Below are 23,181 nucleotides of genomic sequence, written 5' to 3' on the forward strand. Positions count from 1 at the left end.
TCATAAAAATGTATTTTTCTCAAATTCAAATGCAAAATAAACTTTGACAAAACTTGAAAGAAAATAGAAACTTGACATAAATCACAAGAGGGCGCTCGCACCGAGGAAAAAACAAGAAAAAACCCGAGCACGGAAGTTGAATTCGGAGTTTAAGCTTATCAATATTATTCTCTTTATGACCACTAACCGGACTCTGACCGTGGTGTGAACTCATCTATGAATGTTTTCCGTGCTTCTCGTTGTCTTCGATCTTTTTGTAGCTTTCTTCCTAGCTTCAGAAAAATGTTGAAGCTTACCCTGTTTGCGGCACTTGCGGCCATTCTTTCTGCATACGGCCTGGTATGGACCCAAGTTTTCATTGCTGTGTTTGCCGTGTATTTTGTCACAGGAGGGTGGCGTTATACCTGGGTTGTCATACGCACTTTGCCAAGAGATGTGCAGTAAGTAATTGTTGATCTAGAAATAATTTGCATATAAAAAAAAATATAAGAAAGGTTACTCGAGACTGTCTGAGTCTGAGTCGAGAAGTCTATAGCCAAAATATTAAATTCTCGATCATGAGAGCCAACCCCGGGGGTGCCACTCATATACCATTGCATGTTGTCATCACTGACCAGACACTTTTATTTTTCACCCAAAACACTGACATGCCCAAGGGCTGAAAGGTAACCCTTACCACTGACCTGCTATGAAAAAAGGATACCCAAATCACTGACCACAGCCATGGTGCAAACAAAGGTACCCATATCACTGACCTTACAAGTTACATGTCCCAATGACCCTTTTCACTGACGAAGGTAGAAAGCAATATTTACCTAGTGTATTTATATATGAAATAGCCTGGAATATCATCCTTAACACAAAATTGTGGTCATAAGCTTATCAATTGGTCATGTGTGTGCCGAATTTTGCACCCTCTGGACTGGTGTGTTTTTGAATGGTACACAACCCGCGGCACACAATCGGAAGTAGAAACCCGGGAGTAGAAAGCAAGAAACATCAGCAAAAGCGATGAAAAACGTGATTGCATTTTCTTAATAAGCGTAGCTATTTACCTTTGATTTCAGTGCTGAATCCCGGGCGAATCCATGATCCGCGCTAAGCCCTGAAATCTGAAATATAAAGCACTTTTTTTCCCCGTTTAACTTCGGTTTTGCGCGGGTGACAAACAGCGATGGCAAATGTCACTTCACGATTTCCAAAAGGCATGGTTCCTGTCATATCTGGTTCAGCAGTCAAACGTATGTCGTAATCCATTCCGATTACACAGTATCCCGGGCACAGTATCTGTACCTTGTACAAAATTCGTAGTCTCTACGCCCGTCTCTACGCAGCCCGCTCGGCAGCATGCACAAACATCACTGAGTTTTAATCATGGTACAAGACCGGGCACAAGACTAATATACATGTATTACACTTACAGACCCGGAAGTAAGAAGTTGTTTACAATCAGGAACGAAAACAGCGGCTGACGTCAAATGCTGGACTTTGATTTTTCATGAACCCAAAACGCCGACATATCTATTGTAAAAAGGTACCCTTTTTCCAGAAAACACCAAAATTGAGACCCTTTTCGCGTCCCGCCGCTGGGGCGTAGCCTATGCTTAAAAAAGATACCCTTTTACCGCGAAATTTTGGTCGGTGATGACTTCATTGACGGTTCAACTGGCACCCCCGGGGAGCCAACTTGGGTTCGCACAGTTATTTGCGTCGAGCGTACTACGCAAAGACCAGCGCTTACGGCGCAAACACAGCTTTTGAGAATTGACCAATCATACGGTCGTTGCTAGGCAAGGTCAAGGTTCGGTCATGCAGGTCGCGCGATCGTGTTATTCTATGAAAAGTACGCTGACGCAGAAGGTACATCCTCTCATGATCGAGAATTTGTTATTTTGGCTATATAGCCAAACTTTGCTCACAGTCACCGATAGCTTACTCGAGAACTCTAGCTTCGAATTTGCATGTATACGATAGTTACGCATTCGAAGCTAGAGTGCTTTGCTATGGTTTTTCGGTGGGACAGCGGTGCAATTTTTTTGCACCGGAGGTTATTTATTCTGGTCATTTTGAATGCTCCGGTCTCTGCTAGCCTAGTCAGGCCCTAGTTCTAGAATGTGAAGCTATCGGTGAGCAAATTCTTGGCTAGAGACCCGATAGCTTCACATTCAAAATCTAGTCGGATTCGCTGAAGCATGACACCATGTAAAGCAATGGAAGGATCACGACAGGCGATTGCATCAAAAATGTTGCTAAAATTACACTTGAGCAAAGTTTTAGACTGCCCAAAATAGGCAAATCTTACTCAAAAGATACAGCTGTTGACTCATCGTAAATTTTACATCGGCGGGCCAGAGCCCTGTCCATCAGGCCTAAAAAAAAGTGTTTGATTGGCGTAACATAAAAAAAAAATAATAATAATTTTTTTTTATTATTATTTTTTTACACATATATTTTTTAAAGCTGTAAATTGTGTAAATTGGAACTTTTTTAACATTTTTTTTTATTTCAATTGTTTTTACATTTTTTTGAAAAATATAAGAAAAAAGGTCTAGGGTCAGGCCAATTTTTAGGGTCGGTTGGGTTACGCCAATGAAACAATTTTTTTAGGCCTACGCATACAGGTGAGATCGAACTGATTTAAGAGTAGACCATGTTTTGTTCATATTGTGAATGTTTTAATCATGTCTATGATATTTGTTGGGCTTTAAAAAATCTTGCCCTTCATTACGTACGACACCTCAATGAACTCATACAGTATTTCTATAGGTGTGTACAAGTACAAGTTGCATGCCCTGGATCATAACCCCGAGATCTTTGAAACAATTGAAACTACATACCGTACCAGTTGATGTCACCACATCAAAATTACCAATGTCACTTTCTAGGTAAATTATAAAATCTTCTGAATCATACATGTATGAGTGATAAGTTGTAACCTGTTGTGAAGGTTACCAGGGATGGTTCCACGTTGAGTGTTTTATTTAGTGTTTTTAACATGTCTACTGCCGTCTACGACACCCTTGCATTCATCCAAATTGATATGTTGCCAGTGTGGGGCCAGAGCCAAAATTACCGTTTGTGGCGGGACGGAATTTTGATAGGCCTTTTAAATTGTAGCTCTGTGACTATTTATTTTATGGATTTTTCATGTTCTTAATATAAATAAGTAAGTTACAGACTACATTCACACGCAAGAAAAATAGTCCAAAGAATCAACATGTTGCCATGGTAACACAAATTCATTGATGTGGCGGGACGGAATGATAAACTTCATGTATTTGTGAACACAGTACATTTGTTGAATTTTATCAAAAGTACTGGAATAAAACATTTGTTTGTAACATTGGTATTAACTTCAACTATCCTTCTTTTGTTATGGAAGGAATTATAAATTTTACCCCCCTCTTTATAGTACGTTAATCAATTTTTAAAAATCATGTCAATGTGGCGGGACGGAATGTGGCGGGACGGAATTTTGTCCACATGTCAAAATCAAGAAAAAAAAAGCAATTGATTCACTTTAAAACTGACAAAATTGTCTTTTCTTTCACTTCCAATGAAAAATTATTGCAAAATATTGACTGAGAAAGAAATTTTTCATCCCTTCCTGAACTTAAAAAAATCATCTCAAAATGTGGCGGGGCCATGTTTTACACCATGGACCCTGAAAATAGAATTATTGCTGGCATCCTACCACAAAAGGCCTGAAATAGAAGAAGTTAAAATGGCTCTGAGTCTAGCAAAGTTGATGAATTCAATTTTTTTGTACTCAGGAATGTTTATTACCATAATAGTTGATATTTTGGAAAGTTTTGACTAAAATTTTTTTTTTCGTCCCTTCCGAACGTAAAAACCACCTCAAAATGTGGCGGACGAATTTTACACATATTTTAATTTATTTCTTTATTTTTGCAAAGTCCACTGAAATTTGTTTTTAGTGGTGAAATTGTCTATACAGAAGAGCATTATAATAGGCCTACCATAAACAAAAAAACCCTATATTTTTTTAATATGTAGTAACATCAAATTTAACAATTCCGTCCCGCCACACCGAGAGGGCGCTACGTGTGTATTTCATTGCTTGTATTTCAAATTGACGGCAAATTTTACTCTTTTTTTGGTGTATTCATAATCTTTGGTTAGTAGCCTATTAAACCAGAGGAGAAATTCACTCCTGTGACAATTTCTAAATTTTAGGTTGAGTGATGACCATTTTTGGCTCTGGCCCTGTGGGCTTCCAAACTTTTCTAGTTCCCTTTTTGCATACAGTGACCTTGACCTTAATTCTTACAGTGCAAATTCAACATGTAATCATAATTCTTGTACCGGTACTGAGCTCTCAAGCTCACCCCTAGCCTCATCATCACCAACTGTCAACAAGTGTAAAAAACCCAAAGGAAACAGAACTTAAACGCAGATAAGATACATGTAAGACTAGCATTCAATCAAAATTAATTCCTGCAAACTTGCTTCATTACAAAAGTCATAATTTATTGTCATACTTATTGTATCATGTAAAATTCCAATTCTATGATCATAATATTGCTTACAAATGCCTATGGATTCAATATTTCCAGAGCCCTTCTAATGCCTAAAAATAATAATATTGCTAATTACAATTGCGTATTCAATTGTATATTTCCAGAGCCCTGTTCATTCTAATATGCCTGAAAATAAAGCTCCGTTCTCACCAGAGATCAAACCAACTCGTCTACGATGTCTTCCGTGACTGTGCACGTAAAAACCCGGACAAAGTGGCCTTTGTGACTGAGGAGCAAGAGTGGACATTCAAGGATTTTGACAAATACAGCAACGTTATCGGCAACTACTTCTACGAAGCTGGTTTCAAGAAAGGCGATACGGTGGCGCTGTTCTTGGAGAACACACCAGAGATGGTGGCGTTCTGGTTAGGGTTGTCAAAAGTTGGTTGCATTGGAGCTCTTATTAATTTTAATCTGAAGAAGGAATCACTTGCACACTGCGTGAATGTATCGGATGCTAAGGTGCTTGTTTTTAGTGTGGAGTTATCAGAAGGTATGGCTATTATTAGTAAGGCTACAGAAAAAACAAAACTTGTTTTATGGGCATACAGACTTTTCAAGTAGGGTTAGTCGATCGGGATTGTTTTTCTGGAGGCTCAAATGACCCCAAAATATCACCCAAAGCTTGAAAAATCTGGCAAAAATTTGTCAATTTTTGCAAGTTTACATATTTTGAAATTTATATAAATGTTGGCCAAAAAAGACTTGATTTTACGTGATTTATCAAGGGGTGTAGTACCACCTTAAGTATATTGAGTAAAAAGGATTTTGCTTTATGGCAAGGTAGGCCTATGTATTGTAAAAATACAATATATGGACAGTAAAAGTCTAGGTGTTTCATGTTTATTGTTATTTTCAAAGGACCATAATACACATGTACGGTATCTTAAAACTAGCCTCGTTGGATGGTCACGTAATAATTTCAAGTGCAGGGGTTGAGTTTTGAAAATAACAGGCGTGCTACAAGTGGCACCTCTAGAAAGTTAATATAAAAATACATGGTTCTTCATCTTAACATACATGTATTTCGATGTTCTATTAATTCTCAGCTGTACGGCAAGCCCAGCCATACATGAACAAACACATCCAGTTGTTCAGTTTTGGTGTGGATCGTCCATCAAGGGTGCCATGTACACAACTAGATCCCCTCCTCAAGGCTACATCGAGTCTACCACCACCTGTGGTACCTGGAAGGGATTTCAAAGGTAAGTAGTCCTACATGTAAGGATAAATCTTTCACCTTCTTCAATAGTGTAGGACTGTAAGATGGGTGAAGGCTTCAGTTCGTTATTATACAGAGTGTCCCTGAAAGAACTGAATTGTCGGAAACTTAATTGTTTGGGTATATTATAATGCGACAGCTAAACATAACTAAGTAACTGGCATGGTTCAGGAAAAAATGAGCTATCATATATATATACTTTTTGAATTTTGACAAATCACCACACTGTTCTTGATAAGAATTTTATGAAACTCCCTCATTTTCAAACCCTTCCACAGATTCTAATATCAATCAATGATCTGTATTCGAGTGCTAATCACTGCACATCGTCAGCTCATGCGGCGTTTATTGTCATTGATAGATATTTGACTCCATGGAACGAATTGAAAATGAGGTAGTTTCGCAAACTTCTTTTATTTCAAAACGGGCGTTCAATTGTCAAAATTCAGAAAGTGTGTGATAGCTGATGAAGATATAATTAAGCTTGCAGTTATGACTGACCAACTACTTGCCTCGTGAAAATATTCAGTCGCATGACTTTGTTTGTGCACCATAGCCCGACTAACTAGCAAAATCCAATCGTGGTTACCATCATGGGCATCAATCCATGGGGGATGTGTCCTCCACCTTTCGGCAAAATGACCAATTTGTTGTTCTTTTCAGCCAGTTTTGGCAGTTCAGGCCGACTGTCCCCCGGGACTGTACATGTCTCCCCACATTCCAAGCGGATTGACGCTAATGGTTACCATCCATACTGTTGTACTGTATGAGAGATTGTAATTTTAGCTTCTAATCGATACTGCTAGTGAAATTTAAACTCAAAACTTGGGAATCGAAGGAATATTTTGGTACAGACCTTAATGTCAGGTACAAATATAATAAATGTGTGACCATCCACATTGAAACAATTCTTAGGGTTACTGTATTACCTTCAGGGCACTCAAGAAAATAATTTTGGGTGGATGCTTATTTTTTACATTGTTTAGGCCAACACAGACGTAAAAAAGGCCTAAAATATTCATCTACATTTTGTATCATCATCATGTCATGTTTCAGACCATGATTCGGATTTGCATGCAGGCTGCAAAATAACCAAAGGCACCAAAGGCAATTGCCTTCGGTGCCCCTACCAGTTGCCTTGATGCCCTATTACCGTAATTGCTGCTATTCTTTAACATGTAATTGCCTTGTAAAATAGATGTGCCCTTTCAAAATTGCCTTGAAATGGGTGCCCTTCATAGTCCTTATTTTGCAGCCTGTTTGCATGGGCAGTTAATAAACTAATATCAGTTTGCTTCTTGCAAAGTCACTGGATGGGTAGTGAATGGAACAAAAACAGTACATCATTCTAGTGATGGTATTATGGGTTAAAAAATAGCAACCTGTACTTTTGCATTTCTTATTTCCATTTTTATTTCTTTATTTTGCAGACAAGTTATTTTACATTTATACTTCTGGAACAACTGGGCTCCCAAAAGCTGCAATAATCACCAATTCAAGGTAAGCTTGCAGGGAAAATGAATCAGATGCCCGATGAAGTCAGTTTCCCTGTATTAGATTTTAAAATTTATAAACATCTTCTACAACTTAAGCAACATGTCAATCACTACTACTTTATAACTGTTATATTTCAAATACAGGTTCCTGTACATGACCTATGGTATGAGGTACGCATTTGGTATGCGTGCAAGCGACATCATTTACTGCACCATGCCCCTGTATCACTCCGCTGGTGGTATTGTAGGAGTTGGCCAGGTGTTAATCGGAGGTACTACGATGGCTGTCAGGAAGAAGTTCTCAGCAAGCAGGTTCTTTGATGATTGTGTCAAATTCAATGCTACAGTGAGTGTGTTTGTTTTTTTTATGTCGAGCATATCTAGGCATTAACAGCTGAAATCTATAGGAGATAACGCTGGCCAGGAACAAATGACCTGGGGGTCGCCGTTGATAGCTGGTCGGGGTATTTATACAGGACAGGCAAGTGTAATTTTGGTTAGATTTTTTGATTGCCAAATTCAAAAATACTCATTAGTTTTAGACTTACACCATCTTGGTTGATGGCGTCTTCAGAATGACCATTGGGATCCACCTTTCCCGTGGGATTGGCTGCTATGTGTACTTTTGGCGATTTTCGCATCCCTCAGTTGCTTGGTTCTTATTAGTGGATCGTACACATGGTAAGACTTACAGAGCACAAGAAAGATGCAGGAAAAAGTCACGAACAGAAAGTACACAGAACAGTGTCAACTTCCGAACTAAACACATCTGCCATAACTGATGACCACATTGAAAACCATGTCATCAATTGTGAGGAGCCTAAGCCTTTAGTACTAGCGAGTAAAGCACTCTGAATACACTTGAAAGGTGCTGTATAAATGCCAACATTTATTTATTATCCAACATTTATTTATTATACCCGCAGAATTAGAGAAGGAGAACCGGAACTCGATCGCCATCTTGATACAGGCATGGAGCAAAAATTTGGGGTATTCTGTTCCCGTCGGAATACACTCGAGGCATTCGTTGTCATGCAAGCGCAACATGGATGACGGGCGCATTTTAGAGATGCACTTGGTGCGACCTGCGTGCAAGTACCAACGCTTCAGATGAAACACAGAATTGTTTTTGTTCGTCTCCGCGTAGCGTCGGCAAGGACCCGAATACACCCAATTTTCTCCCCATAGCTGACGGCGCGAATGTATGTGGTGGTATAGGGAGTTCTGGTTCTCCTTCTCTAATTCTGTGATTATACCAGATATTTTTGTTTCCTTCATCCATAGATTGTGCAATACATAGGAGAGATATGCCGCTACCTCCTAGCTACACCATCTAAGCCATCTGAAGGGCAACATAGAGTAAGAATGGCAATTGGTAATGGTCTCAGACCTAACATATGGGAAGAGTTCTGCAAGAGATTCAATATTAAAAAGGTAAGAGTGAGAGGAAAGGTTCCAAATTGTACCAAATATATGTGACATGGAGGCCAAAGACGGCAACTTTGAAATTGAGATACAGACATAAATATGGACTAAAAAACAGTAAAATACATAAGAAAATAGATATATCAAGACTTCATAACTTTTGAACCAAGTATGACCTGTGGTGTTTTCAGTATGATAGCCTAATGTTTGTGTCACATGTATGGATGTATGTGATTTCAACAGGATTCAGCTCTATGTAGAAATTTAATCTGAAAAAAAAATGGAACCTGAAGTAAAGAAATTGGAGCTTGTGCACCTGCAAAATACTGTCCGCAATTTACCACAAAGTAAGTATTTGTTCCCATCTTGACATAAATAAAAAAACCTGTGTTTGTGTATCGTTTCTTCACATGCAAACAATAGTCTTTCGAACAGAAAAATTGTGTTTCTTTCATGAAACAAATTTGTAAAATAGCAGAAATGAATGACAATAATAACTTTGCACCATCTGTTTTACAGTCATTGCATGAAATTGTCAGGGTTTGTGTTGGGCCTTCATATTTACCTTGGCCCAAAACAAGGCTCTCCGATTTCACACAGTGACCTCAAAACAGATAGCGTGCAGTTATTATTATCTAATCAATGCTACATTTGACTCAAATGGGGGTTACATTGTAAATTGAACCAGGTGTGTAAAAACAAAGGAGGATACCAATTTGCCGTAGAAGTGATGATGTAACAGGATTAATTACCATAGCAATATACATGTAGATGAATACAATTTTTGAATATATCGGCCTGTACAATGTTCATGTGGTACCTATGCATTGAACCACAGATGTCAAAGAACGGAAAAAGATCTTTAGAATACTCATATCATGCTGATCACTCGCACCTGTAAGATTATAGTATCTAATCTTACAGAGTGGTATTGTATACAATATATGCATTGAAACACAGATATCAAAGAATCATGCTGATCACTCACACCTGTAAGATTAGTATCTTTGAAAAGAGTGGTATTGTATTCAATCCGTGGTTGCAGTCACACACAGGTGATGAGTGCAACCTGCTTGCAGTGCAGGGCAATATATTCAAAAATTGTATTCATCTATTGCTATGGTAGTTGATCCTGTTACATTATCACTTCTACGGTGAATAACTTTTTATAATTTTAGAATTATTGTTTTCCTGTAGATAGCAGAATTCTATGGAGCTACAGAAGGTAACAGTAATGTAGTGAACATGGATGGTAGAGTCGGTGCTATTGGGTTCAACTCGCGAATACTTCCATCGTTCTACCCGGTCAGTCTTATCAAAGTAGACGAAGATACAGGAGAGGTGATACGGGATTCTAACGGACTATGTATTGCTTGCAAACCAGGTGAGTTGCGTGAAAATAGGTGATGATTGTGAGAAAATCTGATCCAATCAGGGACCGTGTATGAAGGGACTGGAAACAGCTTCCACCCATTGTACCATGTGTGTTGCTGGTTTCCAAATTATCCTCAGTTGAGCAAGCATATGGTCGAATCCAACGAAAAGTGTACACGGCATGTTCAGGGCCATAACTGAAAAGTATTAATCAATTGGCATTTGTTTTTGTATTGTGTTTATTCGCCTTGATCATACGCCATGCGCCATATATAATAAGACCCCTTCTGTGAAAAACTTAGGCACAGAGACCCCAAAACATGCTATTTTTACCCATTTTTTCAAAATATTTCTTAAGGTATTTTTAAAAACATCTAAACCAGTTATGAAAAGAAGTCATTGGATTGAATCTAAATCGATTTCCTGAAAGGTGTGTATTCAAAGATTGCCTGTTCAATTTTTCACATATTTGTACATAATTATGAATTTTTTGTGATAATTTTTTGAGTGGTATTTTTTACATTACCTACTGAATACAATTTTTCATAGCACTAGATATATCTTTAAAAATGGAAATCACTAATAAATGCTTAATTGATACAAGCTTTGATATGTCCAATACTGAAATGCATTGCATTTGGACATCTTTATTATTGTGTTTAGCTGCCAGAAATTCTAAATGGCACAAAGGTAGGTTTGGTAAAAAATATGCATTACCTCCGAATACATGTTAAAAGCTGTGTCATTTCCACAAACTGAGAGAATAGTAAACAATAGTTAAGCAATAGGTGCAGGGTAATACACTCTTTATTTCTATCAAGTTTCAATAGCCTGCGTTTAAATATTTCTGAGATGTCAACAATAAAAGCAAGTATTCGTAGGTAAATTTCGGTAACCGAATGTTACCTACGAATACAGTTTGACATCATGACAGTATTGTGAAACAACGCCATTCATGCCAATGCCCATATTGGTACATAACGAAGGCCTGTATGTTTGCTATCAAATTATATGTCAATGAAAGTTGCGAATTCACATACATGCCCAACATGCAAAACTGAATACGGCTTAATTGTTGAAAAATATGTATTGAAATAGACGACGGTCTGCTCATTTGAAAGAAAATCAGATTCGAAGAAGATTAGGGGGGGATAAATACTTGGATTTGTCAGCTGTCATGTGTGTTTCATTTTAAACGTTTACCGACCTTCTGGTTTGAGTAATTCGTGTCCAAATTGGTTTATTAGAAGGTAACTTTTGACGTTTTCGCTAAGTTTACCTACGAATACCATGGACAAAAACGACTTTTCTCATTGTCTCATGATCTAGACAACACAGTGGTGGACATTAGTATAAAGCTAATTATAGTTGCACTCAGATGAAAGGCCACAAGACGTAACTGACTCCAAGATAGACTTCACAAGTCTGCAATAACGGTTTTAAGCGATTTGTGTGCAATTAAGCAAATTAAAGTCACTTTAGTGCCTTTGTTTCTTACTTCAATCCTCTTTCAACCACTGTGAACCGACATTAAATATACATGATAGGGTCTCAAGTATCAATAAATGCACATAAAGAAAATAATACATTCAAAGTGCTTTATAAAATGAAGATTTGATTATGATATCCACCAAAAGTCTAATTCTTACCTACAAATACTGAAATGTTACTTACGAATACAGCATAATACATGACATGTGTAATGAAGTGTCCCTACCAATGGAAATTAATTGTCAAAACCTTTAAGTGGTACCCCAGGACACTATTATTACCCATATACGGATTCATTCAACAATTATTTATTATGTCAAATTGCTGATTAACTACTTGTATATCAAAATGAAATGGTCAAAATCTTGCTAAAAGCATCAAAAAATTTTTGATCTAAGGTAATAGCATTTATTCATTTGGACGTATCATCTGATAGGGATCTAAAAACTACCATTTTATTAATTCATTACCATAATAGCAAAATTTAAACCTCTAAACTCAATATAGATATTGTTAAATCGCTCATGTTACTTACGAATACCCGGGTTTCTTCACCTTTTCATTGTATAAAGCGTTAGGTGTATGCGTATAATTCTTTATATTCTTGAAAACATATATCATACTCGTTCTTATACAATGTGTAAATTGATTCATACTCATTTGATAAATAAAATACAGAAACTGACCTAAACTTCATTTTCAAAAATGAACTAGCTTAAATTGACTAAGATCATAATGATCGCGTTATAAAAATAAAAACAAATATTTTCTGGTTGAGCTAGCATTTTCCTGACACCCTGTGGTCTACATTACACCTAAAAAAGGCGTTAATGGGAATATTCCATTTGTTTTAGGTTGATTAGTATTGCGATAGTGAAAGCATCCTAGTGGTATTCGTAGGTAACATTGGGTTTTGATGTCACATTTACTATCACACGTCCTGGATTTATTTTTCAAGATTAGTAATGGCACTTTTGGTTTCTATAAGGCCAATATGCCATCAATCAATGGGCAAAAGGAAAAAATTGTGGAGACATTTTTATTTCGGACTTTTATTTTTGGCCCGTGGACACTTTTGGTTGGATTCGACCATATGTTGATCGATAGATCCAAAATCCTATGTAAATGATTCTCAACGCTACACAGAAATTATTTTCGACAAAGGATAGACATTTTACACAATTTGACATAACTTTTGAAAATAGTGGAATATTTTGATGTGTTTTTGGTATTTTGTAGGGCAACATGAGTAAATAATAAGAAATCAAATATTGTGCCCTCGGTGCAACTCGCATGGTATCGAAGGTCGTAAAAGAGAATCTGATAACAATAGCTTGACAATAGCTATCAATAATCTGTTTCCAGTCCCTTCATACACGGTCCCTGATCCAACCAAGTCAAAGGTGGCAATTTTGATAATTTGAGTTATTATCCTTGTTAACTTACCCAGTAACTACAGCTGATTCCAGAAAAAACAGCACTTTTTATTTGAATAAAAAACGGCTGTAATCAGTGAAAGTGCACTTGGTCACTAAGGTATTGGTTCACTTTAAGTATGACACACTCATGGACCTCACAGAGAGAACACATACCTGAGAAAATTTAATGATCACACTAGTGTCAGTGTAAGCATCAAAAAGATGCAAGTTTGACGTTAATTATGCTGGCATTGCTGGGTGCCAAAAATATAACTTTTCAAGTTCAAGCGATAAATCAATATTATATTTGACGGACATCAAAAAGAGCCATCAAAAATGTAACATTAGCAGAAGAAATAGTGATCAGAATGCAGTGGGGAGAAAGGTTGGTCCGTAAAGGACACATACTTGGTCCAAGGAAAATCCATGGTCCAGACCTTTTTACAAAAGCACAAGACAGACTAGCTTAGCCTATAAAGGCATGCTGGCCTTAGTAGGTAAAGGAAGCGAAAAATACAAAATAAACTGAGCTCAAAAAGAAACTTATAATTTTTCACAACTTGTGAATCACAGGGTCATATCTTTATATCTGTAAGAATGCATACAAGATCCTTACTTAGATGATGAAACGGTGTTGCGTTCTGCTTTTCACACACTTTCTTCAAGAAAGAGGTCTTGTTCCTTTATTACTATTCCACTTACTCTTTGGGAATTATCACCTGTGCAAGGATCTTGTAATCATTCTCACAGATTTCTTGTGCTGGGTGCCAATTATTGGGCTGTGAATGTGTCCATGAAGCTATTCCATGTCAGTGCATTTTGCTGTTGTGTCAGTTGGATAACTGCTTGATTACTGACATGTGTTTAGAGTAGAGTATTGAAGTAAACCTGTGCGTAATTTTGGTTCATTTTGATGGACAGGATTTTAAGATACGACCTTGTGAAAAATTGTAAGTTTCTTTTTGAGCTCAGTTTAGAAAGAAGTAAAGATGGCCACTCCCAACAATCAATACAACAATTTTGCTCTTAGCCCTCAATTGGGTCAAGTTGAGAGATAAGAAACTGGATGGATCCCTTTCTTGTAATACAAGCCATACATATAATACTATAATCAAATATCAGGTATTAAATTGAACCTTGTATTGTCTCTGATGTGTACAGGTGAACCAGGACAACTTATAGGTAAAATAGTCAAAGGAGACCCTACCAAGGAATTCCATGGTTACGTCAACCAACAGGCTACGAGTAAGAAGATTGGTTATGATATATTCAAACATGGAGACTCTGCTTTCTTAAGTGGTAAGACCATATACAAAATCCACACTACCCTTGTGGAAGATTGAGCTAAAGTTATCCACAGAGGGAGTATGAGGTATGAATAGAATGGACAGTCGGGTAACTTCTCTTTGAATTACTCACTCCAGTTATGGAAGATATAGGTATTTAGCGATAATGAGTTTCAGTGAAATTTACACAGGTTTGCCTACCCAGCGATGAATAGCAGGCTATCAAGAAAAAAGATCCAAATTTATAAATGGTCAATAGAATAGATGAATCCAACGAGCCAAGTGATGGTCAGGATTAAGTCGGCCATATTTGGGGGCCATCCATGCCAAACTAGCTTAGTTCGTCTGGATTGCGATCCAAGATGCCACTATCGCGAGCGCATCGGAGCGCATAGCACTTGCGCCGCATCACGGGAGTGGTAAACGCTGCACGCCTATCATACTGGCGTCGCGTAAAATGGATGGATGGCCCCCAGCTATGGCCGCCAGTGAGGTGTAGGAATTAGTCGGATTCGTCTATAACTACAAAACTAACCTGACTACCATCCACCGTTATAATTGAACAAGAAATAGATTTAAAAAAATGTTTTACAGATCAAACAAGAAATGTAATCAACAAAATTAAAGCCCCTTCTCTCCCTAACAAAACTAGTTTCAATCCTAATTCTTCATTGATTTGTTCCATAAATTCTCGCGTTTCACAATACGATGCGCCGCCAGCAGTTGTTCTTGGCAGTCAAATTTTTGACTCCAGAGTCTATATCGCTGTTTTAGCTGCTATTGAATTTTCACACGAGTGTGATAATAAATATGTTGAAAACAGCTCCACAAAGGCTTCCCTGATCAATAGATAGAAAATGGATCTACTATAATTGTAAATTGTTGTTTTAGTGTGCATTCGCATGTACCATCATTATAATGACATTTAAACCCACAATGCTGTATTTTCCTGTATTGTATTCATATTACGCGGGCTTTGGATGTCGACATTTTTCCATGATGCGCTGCATATTTTGGCCTTGACCCAGCGACCGCTGCATGGAGGCGCATCGTATTGTGAAACGTGAGAATTGAAAAGCAAGAAAAAGTTCCAACAATGGTTTTAACTTTCAGTTCTTGAATCTTCTTGCAGGTGATATCTTGGTGATGGATGATTATGGATATATGTACTTCAAAGACCGTGCAGGTGATACATTCAGGTGGCGTGGAGAGAATGTATCAACAACAGAAGTTGAGTCAACAATAAGCAAGGCAGTTAAGCTTAATGATGCTGTGGTATATGGCGTAGAAGTTCCAGGTGAGCGTACAGATTGAAGTGGATAACACCTTGGTCTGGGGCGGACATTTTAAAAATGAATTTAGAAGAGCAGCAACGACATCTCTTGCATTACATTCCAGATGTTAAATCTACATCATATGCAAAATTTGAGGAAATTCGCACGAGGCCGTTTTATTTTAGGGCCATTTGTCTATAACTGGTCTTTACATGTAGCCATATGGAGAGAATGCCCGTTGAGGGCGCTATAACCCCATTTTAGGAACAAAATGTGATTTAACAAAAAACGGCCTCGTCTGAATTTTCTAAAATTTTCAGAGTATGTAGTATGAACATGTAGAAATATAATCAAGTAGTTGTCCTACCTGCTCTTCTCCGATAAAATAAAAAGTCCTATACCTCAATGATAATGAAACCTAGGTGATAACCACATTAAATCATAGTTTTAACCAGAACCTCTCATGGCATAATTGCTTACCTATATGCTGTATTTTATTGAGTTATTGTGTGCCTAAATCGGCATTGCACCGAAAAAATGACAATGGAAATAATCGCTGTTGAAGTTAAAAGTGTCACATTTGTTTTCCTCCTGCATATTATGTGAACATCGGCTAAATCCACAGCCCCTTGCGAAGTTTGGCTGAAATCCATTCATAACTTGATATTTGGATCGGTCAAAAGTATTTGGAAAAAACACACATTTTATCAGCTAAAACAGAGCCATTCAACCATGAGGTTCTTGTGAGGTCATTGCTTCCATATGTTGTGCTGCGCATGCAGATAAGCATATCTGCATGTTAACAAATTGCATAACTACACAACACGATGTGTTGTTGCCCGTTTATGCCCGGCTGAAAAAAAAAAGAGTTTTTTTCTTTTAATTGCAAACACAAGTGAAATAGTAAAATAAAACCCACAAAAACGTGCATTTGGGGTTTATAAATCTGGATTTTCTTTGCTTGTATTTATAAAAAACATTACAAAGTACATATGTATATCAAATAAGCTCAATTTCTGGAAAAAAAACAACATCTTTAGTACACAGCCATGTTAACTAGCCCTAACCCTAAACGGCAGCCCTAAAACACAGGTAAAAAAAAAAGGAAGGTTTTATTTCAAACTCTAATGGTGACCCGCAGGTCAAATTGCTAGAATTAGAGTCACGCGGTAGCATGACCAGCAAGTTTTAAAAAAAAAGCGACTGAAAAAGAAGAATAAACAGATGCACCAAGGGACTATATTTACATCTAAACAAAACGCTATTGTTCTATGATATTTTTCGCTGGGTACAAAATATATCTAAAACCATGCTAAATCTTATTTACTGTCCAAAGTGTAACATTTTAATAACTCATTAATTCAAAAAGTTACACCAATCTTAGAGTCAATCCGATTGTTTGATAATAAACAAACATTCTTCCTTAATTTCACGCGGTATTTCATAGCCAAAATTAGTGGCAAATCATAGCTAATCATACTGATATCCAGAATCTTTCGACACTGCTACAGCCATACATGGCTGTCACTGGCGCACTACTTTTTGAGATTAAATAAATAAATAAATTTTGGATTTATAAAGCGCCTTTCTCCAGATCTTAGAGGACTCAAAGCGCTGTAATTTCGCTGCAATGGTGAATCATCACAACTTCAGATCGCATCAACTAGGTTGCTGCCGAACGGCGCACACCTATCCGCATGTATATTGTGACATCGACCAATTATCTGTGCAGCTCCCCAAATTCCATTGGGTGAAGGAAGTTTTGATAACCAAACAACTAATCACCGATTCACTTTCAAATATACCCTAGCATTTTCCTAGATACCCTACATACAAATTCTGGATCCCATTCGCCAAAAAATCAAGTTTTTCACAATTCTTTTATTCTTTCCGGACCACAGCATACATTCATATTAATAAATACTCCACTTTTACATCGTCGTTATATCGGGATGTCCCGTGGCGGCGGTTAAGGGCATGGACTTCTAATCCATTTATGAATTTTTGATCAAGTTCGAAACTTCCCACCACTTTTTTTTAAACGTTTTATTAACCAATTTATTGTCATAAATCAAGAATAACACCATTTCGAACATCCATTGCTATTGTGATATTATTATTTTTTTCCATCAAACAAACATGTTTGGTTTGATTTTTTATACACATTTAGGCCTAGGCCTAGGGCCTACTTTCACCATCCAAATGCTTTTACCATGCCTGACTATCATGACATCTTCGTCATTTAAAACACATTTATCAGTTGCTCTGTTCACAGCTCAGACTGAAATTATATTTGGAATAAATATTATAAATTCTCACAAATTAAAATCACAAACCGCGAAAGATCGCCAACAACTGCCGCTGAATATTGATATCCAACTAGATTTCCCCACAGGGCTATAAAGAACCACAAACCGCGAAATTTGGATATCTAACTAGATTATTTTGAGGGCTACAAAGAATCACACACCACGAAATATGGATATCCAACAAGCTTAACCTATAAATTAGCTCCCGATAGAGGGCAGGGCTTGATAAGGGAAATTAAAATCACATACCGCGAAAGATCGCCGACAACCGCCGCTTAATAGGGATATCCAACTAGGCTACAAAGAACCACAAACCGCGAAATGTGGATATCCAACTAGATTGCCCGCAGGCCTATCGATTATAAAGAACCACAAACCGCGAAATATGGATATCCAACAAATTAAGACCACAAACCGCGAAAGATCGCCAACAACTGCCGCTCAATATTGATATCCAACTAGATTGCCCCGCAGGGCTATAAAGAACCACAAATCGCGAAATTTGGATAGGCAACTAGATTGCCCCACAGGGCTACAAAGAACCACAAACCACGAAATATGGATATCTAACAAGCTTAAACTATAAATTAGCTCCCGATAGAGGGCAGGGCTTGATGAAAACCACAAACCACGAAAGATCGCAGACAACCGCCGCTTAAGAGGCATATCCAACTAGAACCACAAACCGCGAAATTCGGATAGCCAAGTAGATTGCCCCGCAGGGCTACAAAGAACCACAAACATTAAAACACGATTATCTTGCCTAGTCGGGGCATTTAGTATAGGCTTAAATATATGCGCATTTACCAGTTCCGACTTGAAGTAGGCCTAAATCGGACTTACTCTCTGTGTCTCTCTGGCATTGTCAACATTGGGTGTGTGTTGTTCATATTTATATTTTCTTTACATATTTATGTTGCCTTGAATAATTAAAGTATACTAGTATTAAAATGTATATTGGTCATTGTATACGCCTCTTAACATTACAGTCACGCTGTGACGAGCAAGTTTTAAAATAAACGACTGATAAAGTTTTGTTTAATTAGGGCCTATTTATTGTCATGAATCAAGAATAGCAACTTCAAACATCTATTTTTCGTTTTATGGAGCACTTCGTATCCTGACGACTTTCCAAGCTTGGAGCTGCTTGGCTACATTCATAAAAAGAAAAGAAATCTACCAAAAAAACGTTGACAACGTAAAGAAATCAGCAAGTTTTAAAAAAACCACCTCGGCTCACTTTTTGAAACTTGGTCCCATTTTGAACACCAACAGCAAATCAGTGTTTTTATTTTATTTCAACAGAATACAGCGTTTCCAACAAGATTAGATTACAAGCCTACTTGTTATTCGTTTAATTCAATCATTAATCATGATTAGTATAAATAATAGGATAGTGGCTTACCAGAACAAGGTCGTTCCAGAAAGCTTAAGGTTATGTTTAAAATTTATATAAATATGTTTAAATCAGTACCTTTTACAAATGGGACCAAGTTTCAAAAAGTGAGCCGAGGTGGGTTTTTTAAACTTGCTGATTTCTTTACGTTGTCAACGTTTTTGGTAGATTGTACATTAAACACAACTAAACAAACACAATGCAATTTGCAGACAGCAGCTTAATCAGCGCCAATATTGCACGGCTGTTTGATGTATGGCCACGCGTTTTGAACTCGCCACCCAAAAATGGTGGTGTTGTTACGCTTTTCCAAATCGAGACTCGTTCAAATTGTTATATCTCTGCTTAAACAAAAGGTATTGAAGTGTGTTTGGTGTCATGTTGTAGCTAAATGTGTGCCCTAACAGACCTCCAAAGGAGAATTGTTTATCAACTAAGATAGTGGAGTTAGAGTTGTTTGAGTTCAGAATGACCGAGGTGGGGGATGAGGCGGTGGCGGATGAGGCGGTGGCGGTATGTGCAAAGTCTATGGGAAATAAAGATTTTGTGTGTGCGCGTTGAATCAACTGATCATATCTTTGCATCCATATGGGCTACAGACATGGTTAAGAGCTCTTTTGAAAGATTATTTATTCTGCTAATTGTTTTTAATCATTTTTAACTCTTTATGATTGGTTTAGTCTATGAAATGCAAACTTTTATGTGCAAAACTACCTGTTTTCATATTAAACACTGTAGTAAGCAATGCGGATGTCTTCAAAATCTAAAAGTTGCCCTAAATTTTTAATTACTTATCCTATCATAGTCAAAGTTTACATTTTCTGAGAGGAAATTTCAAGTTGATGAGGAATCTAAATATGGACTTACTTTTTTGGTATGGGTTAGGGGTAAAATGTTTCAGTTCAAAATATGTTGAATTGTAAAAAAATTTGAACATATTTTTGGACATCCTGTATTCCGAGATTACCAAACAGCTGTGATTTTTTTTCTTCCAAAGTCAGTAGGCTCCCCCTAACCTCTAACCAAATCAATGTTGATTACTTTCAGTTTATAACTGCAAGTTAGTAATAATCAATGCATTAAGTGACCCATATTTTATTTGGATTTTTTTATTCCACCCTGTATAACTTCAAGGTCACCCTGTACAATGAGTTGAAATGTGTATATTTAAATTGCTTTTGCCTTCAGCTTTCCAAAATGTATACTTTTGCTAGTTTAGGGTTGATAGTTGTGGAGATATTCTAATTTGAAACTTGATTGGTGTAAAAATTCATAATATTTGTGATGTAACGCTAAGGGTGGCGAGTTCAAAACACATGGCCGTATATAGAATTGGCTTCATTATTAACTAAATGCAAACTATAGATGGCGCTATTTATCCTAAATCATATTTCTTTATTTACAAGGGTTAGGTGATTAATACCACCATTATAACAGCTGGAATAGGTGAAACAAGCAACAAGAACATTTTATAAACATATTTTATCAAACAATTAAATGAATTATTTGTATTAAAAGCTTGAAAGGGTAATTTCCAGTAACTAAATAGCGCCACCAATTTTGTCATTAATAGATACATTTTATATCCGAAAAAGCTTTAAAAATACTATAAAAGCGAATAATTTTGTAAAAGATGGGAAATTAAAGTTGAGAACGACTCAAAAGCATCTGTATACATTAGCACGATATCACTGTTAGCTGTTTAAGCCTAAAATTTGGTTATACATAATGTTTTGTTTGAAAAACTTATAAATGATCCCATCAAACAACCGTGATTGCAACATTGAAACAAACAACTATACAATCAAACCCAACCCCATCCCCCAGTAGGCAATGAAGATAAAGTGCCTTGCCCAAGGACACAACACGTTGGCACGAGCGGGGCTCGAACTCACAACCTATAGATTATGAGTCGGGCGCCTTATCCACTCGGCCACACATGCTCCCAGGTATTGAAGGTATTCTGTAATTGCACCTTACAATCAAAGCATTGGTTATCATTGAATTGGTAATCATTGGTTATCATTGGTAATGTGTTATCATTTGGTTTAACATAAACAAGTATGATGTGTTTTTTTCCTTGTAGGACTTGAAGGTCGAGCCGGTATGGCAGCCATCGTAGACGAGACAGGACACTTAGATCTTGTTTCCCTCAACCATAGTCTAAAGAATTCATTACCGGCTTATGCCAGACCAGTGTTTATACGAGTCATGAATCAAGTCAACACTACAGGTGAGTAATATTATGGGATATTATGGTTTTTTGGAACGCATCACTTAGCTCTTATTCACCGATCGCACGGTCATCTCAAAATGAGGTTTTACCCGCTAAGTGCGTGCTGTGTGTGCGTACACATGTTAACAAATGCTTTAATTACCAAGCACACTTTGCAGATGCCTTCTGGCGTGTTGCTAGAAAAGCGCAAGAAACACAAAGACACATTTTGCGCATGCATTTGCAGGGAGAAGCTCATTTTGGTAGCAAGATGGCGGATCCGTGTGAAGAGTGAATACCAGACTAGTATTTATACGAGTCACTAGTCATGTCGACAAACACTTAAGGTGTGTAGTATTATGAGAACCATAGTTTCTCATAATTTTTGCCATCATGAAAAGAATATAAGGACAATACAACTTGAGTCACATATTTAATGATCTGCATATATAGAAAAAAAACCAGCAGGCAATCTTGTTGGGCTATTTTACATGAATATGGTAAGAAAAAGCTTTTACGACCAAAACTAATAACATTCAGGCAAGTGAGACAGTTGTTTCGTTGGTTTTCGAGGAGTAAATAAGGAAATAAATAAGAAAAGAAATTAAGTGCCTTGAGGAGATAGGGAGGAAGCCAGGGAAGTTTAAAAAAATTACAGTAAAAGGTGATGTTATCAAGCAAATGAGTCAGATATTGGAAATATTGATTTTGAGATATAACCAATAATAGTATTCAACTTCCTTTAAATTTTAGCGCTCTTAGCAACACTAAAATGGCCATATCTCTGGAACTGTAAATCTAATTATGGTGGGTTTCAGCAAAATATAAGTCCTGTGAATTGCTGATGTAATTGAATTGAAAACTTAAATTTTTATTTTTATTGACATCGGACTCATTTAGCTTGATCGCATATTAAATTCCATATTACCGTAATCGTTTAAACAGCCCTGAAAGGTAGTATGACTCTGGCTTTAATTCTGAACTTTTGCTTGATCTTAAAATACTTCAATTCTTATATTAAATACTATTCCAGGTACTTTCAAGCTAGTCAAAACTGATCTACGCAAAGAAGCTTTCAATCCAAAACATCTGAAGCCCAAAGAAAAGCTGTTCTTCTTAGACGGGAAGGTTGGCGAGTATGCACCAATAGATGGCGCTGTATATGCGGCCATTCTTTCAGGAAGTATACGTTTGTAATGGGGTAGTACTGTAGATTTGTATTATGCTAGTACTAATGTTGGACGACAACATTACTGTGCTTTTTAAAGGAAAGAGTAGTGTGCTTCCGACCCTAAATCATCATGGAGTGTGATCCACCAGTTTTACAGTTACCTGTGTATGCAATAGCAGGCCTACTGCACTATTCCACCATATTTCTACATGGAATGAATACTACCTATGATGAGTGTCCATTAAGCATTGAAACATGCCAAAACTTGAATTCTTTGAACATATTATGCAACCCATGTCCAAATCATAATAACTCGATCTCGCTGCCTGATTACAAAGAAATTAGGAAGCAACCCAGAAGACGTTGGCGACCTAGGGGCAGCAGAGGCGGCCAGCGTTTACATATTAGACCTAACCCTGAGCATCAAGAGGGTTTCTCAAACTTGTCCCAAACCACATCCCAGCCTTATGTTGTTGACTTGAACAGATACCTTCATCTGTCCGCTTGGAACGCTCTGTCAATTAGATACAAAACAACACTCCTTGCAGATTTTCTGATTCAAA

General features: G+C 37.3%; 1 protein-coding gene across 1 annotated transcript; it reads left to right on the top strand.

The window, feature by feature from the left end:
* The first annotated feature begins 98 nt into the window (after positions 1-98).
* Positions 99-22,738, top strand: LOC140137369 (long-chain fatty acid transport protein 1-like). Its single transcript, XM_072159009.1, has 11 exons — positions 99-440; positions 4,646-5,034; positions 5,591-5,746; positions 7,194-7,263; positions 7,404-7,605; positions 8,544-8,693; positions 9,882-10,068; positions 14,129-14,266; positions 15,386-15,550; positions 21,319-21,465; positions 22,481-22,738. The coding sequence occupies exons 1-11, from the start codon at positions 217-219 to the stop codon at positions 22,642-22,644; spliced, it is 1,992 nt and encodes a 663-aa protein (XP_072015110.1). The 5' UTR covers positions 99-216; the 3' UTR covers positions 22,645-22,738.
* Positions 22,739-23,181: the final 443 nt, after the last annotated feature.

The sequence above is a fragment of the Amphiura filiformis genome, chromosome 17 (assembly GCF_039555335.1).
Source record: "Amphiura filiformis chromosome 17, Afil_fr2py, whole genome shotgun sequence".
Lineage (NCBI taxonomy): Eukaryota > Metazoa > Echinodermata > Ophiuroidea > Amphilepidida > Amphiuridae > Amphiura > Amphiura filiformis.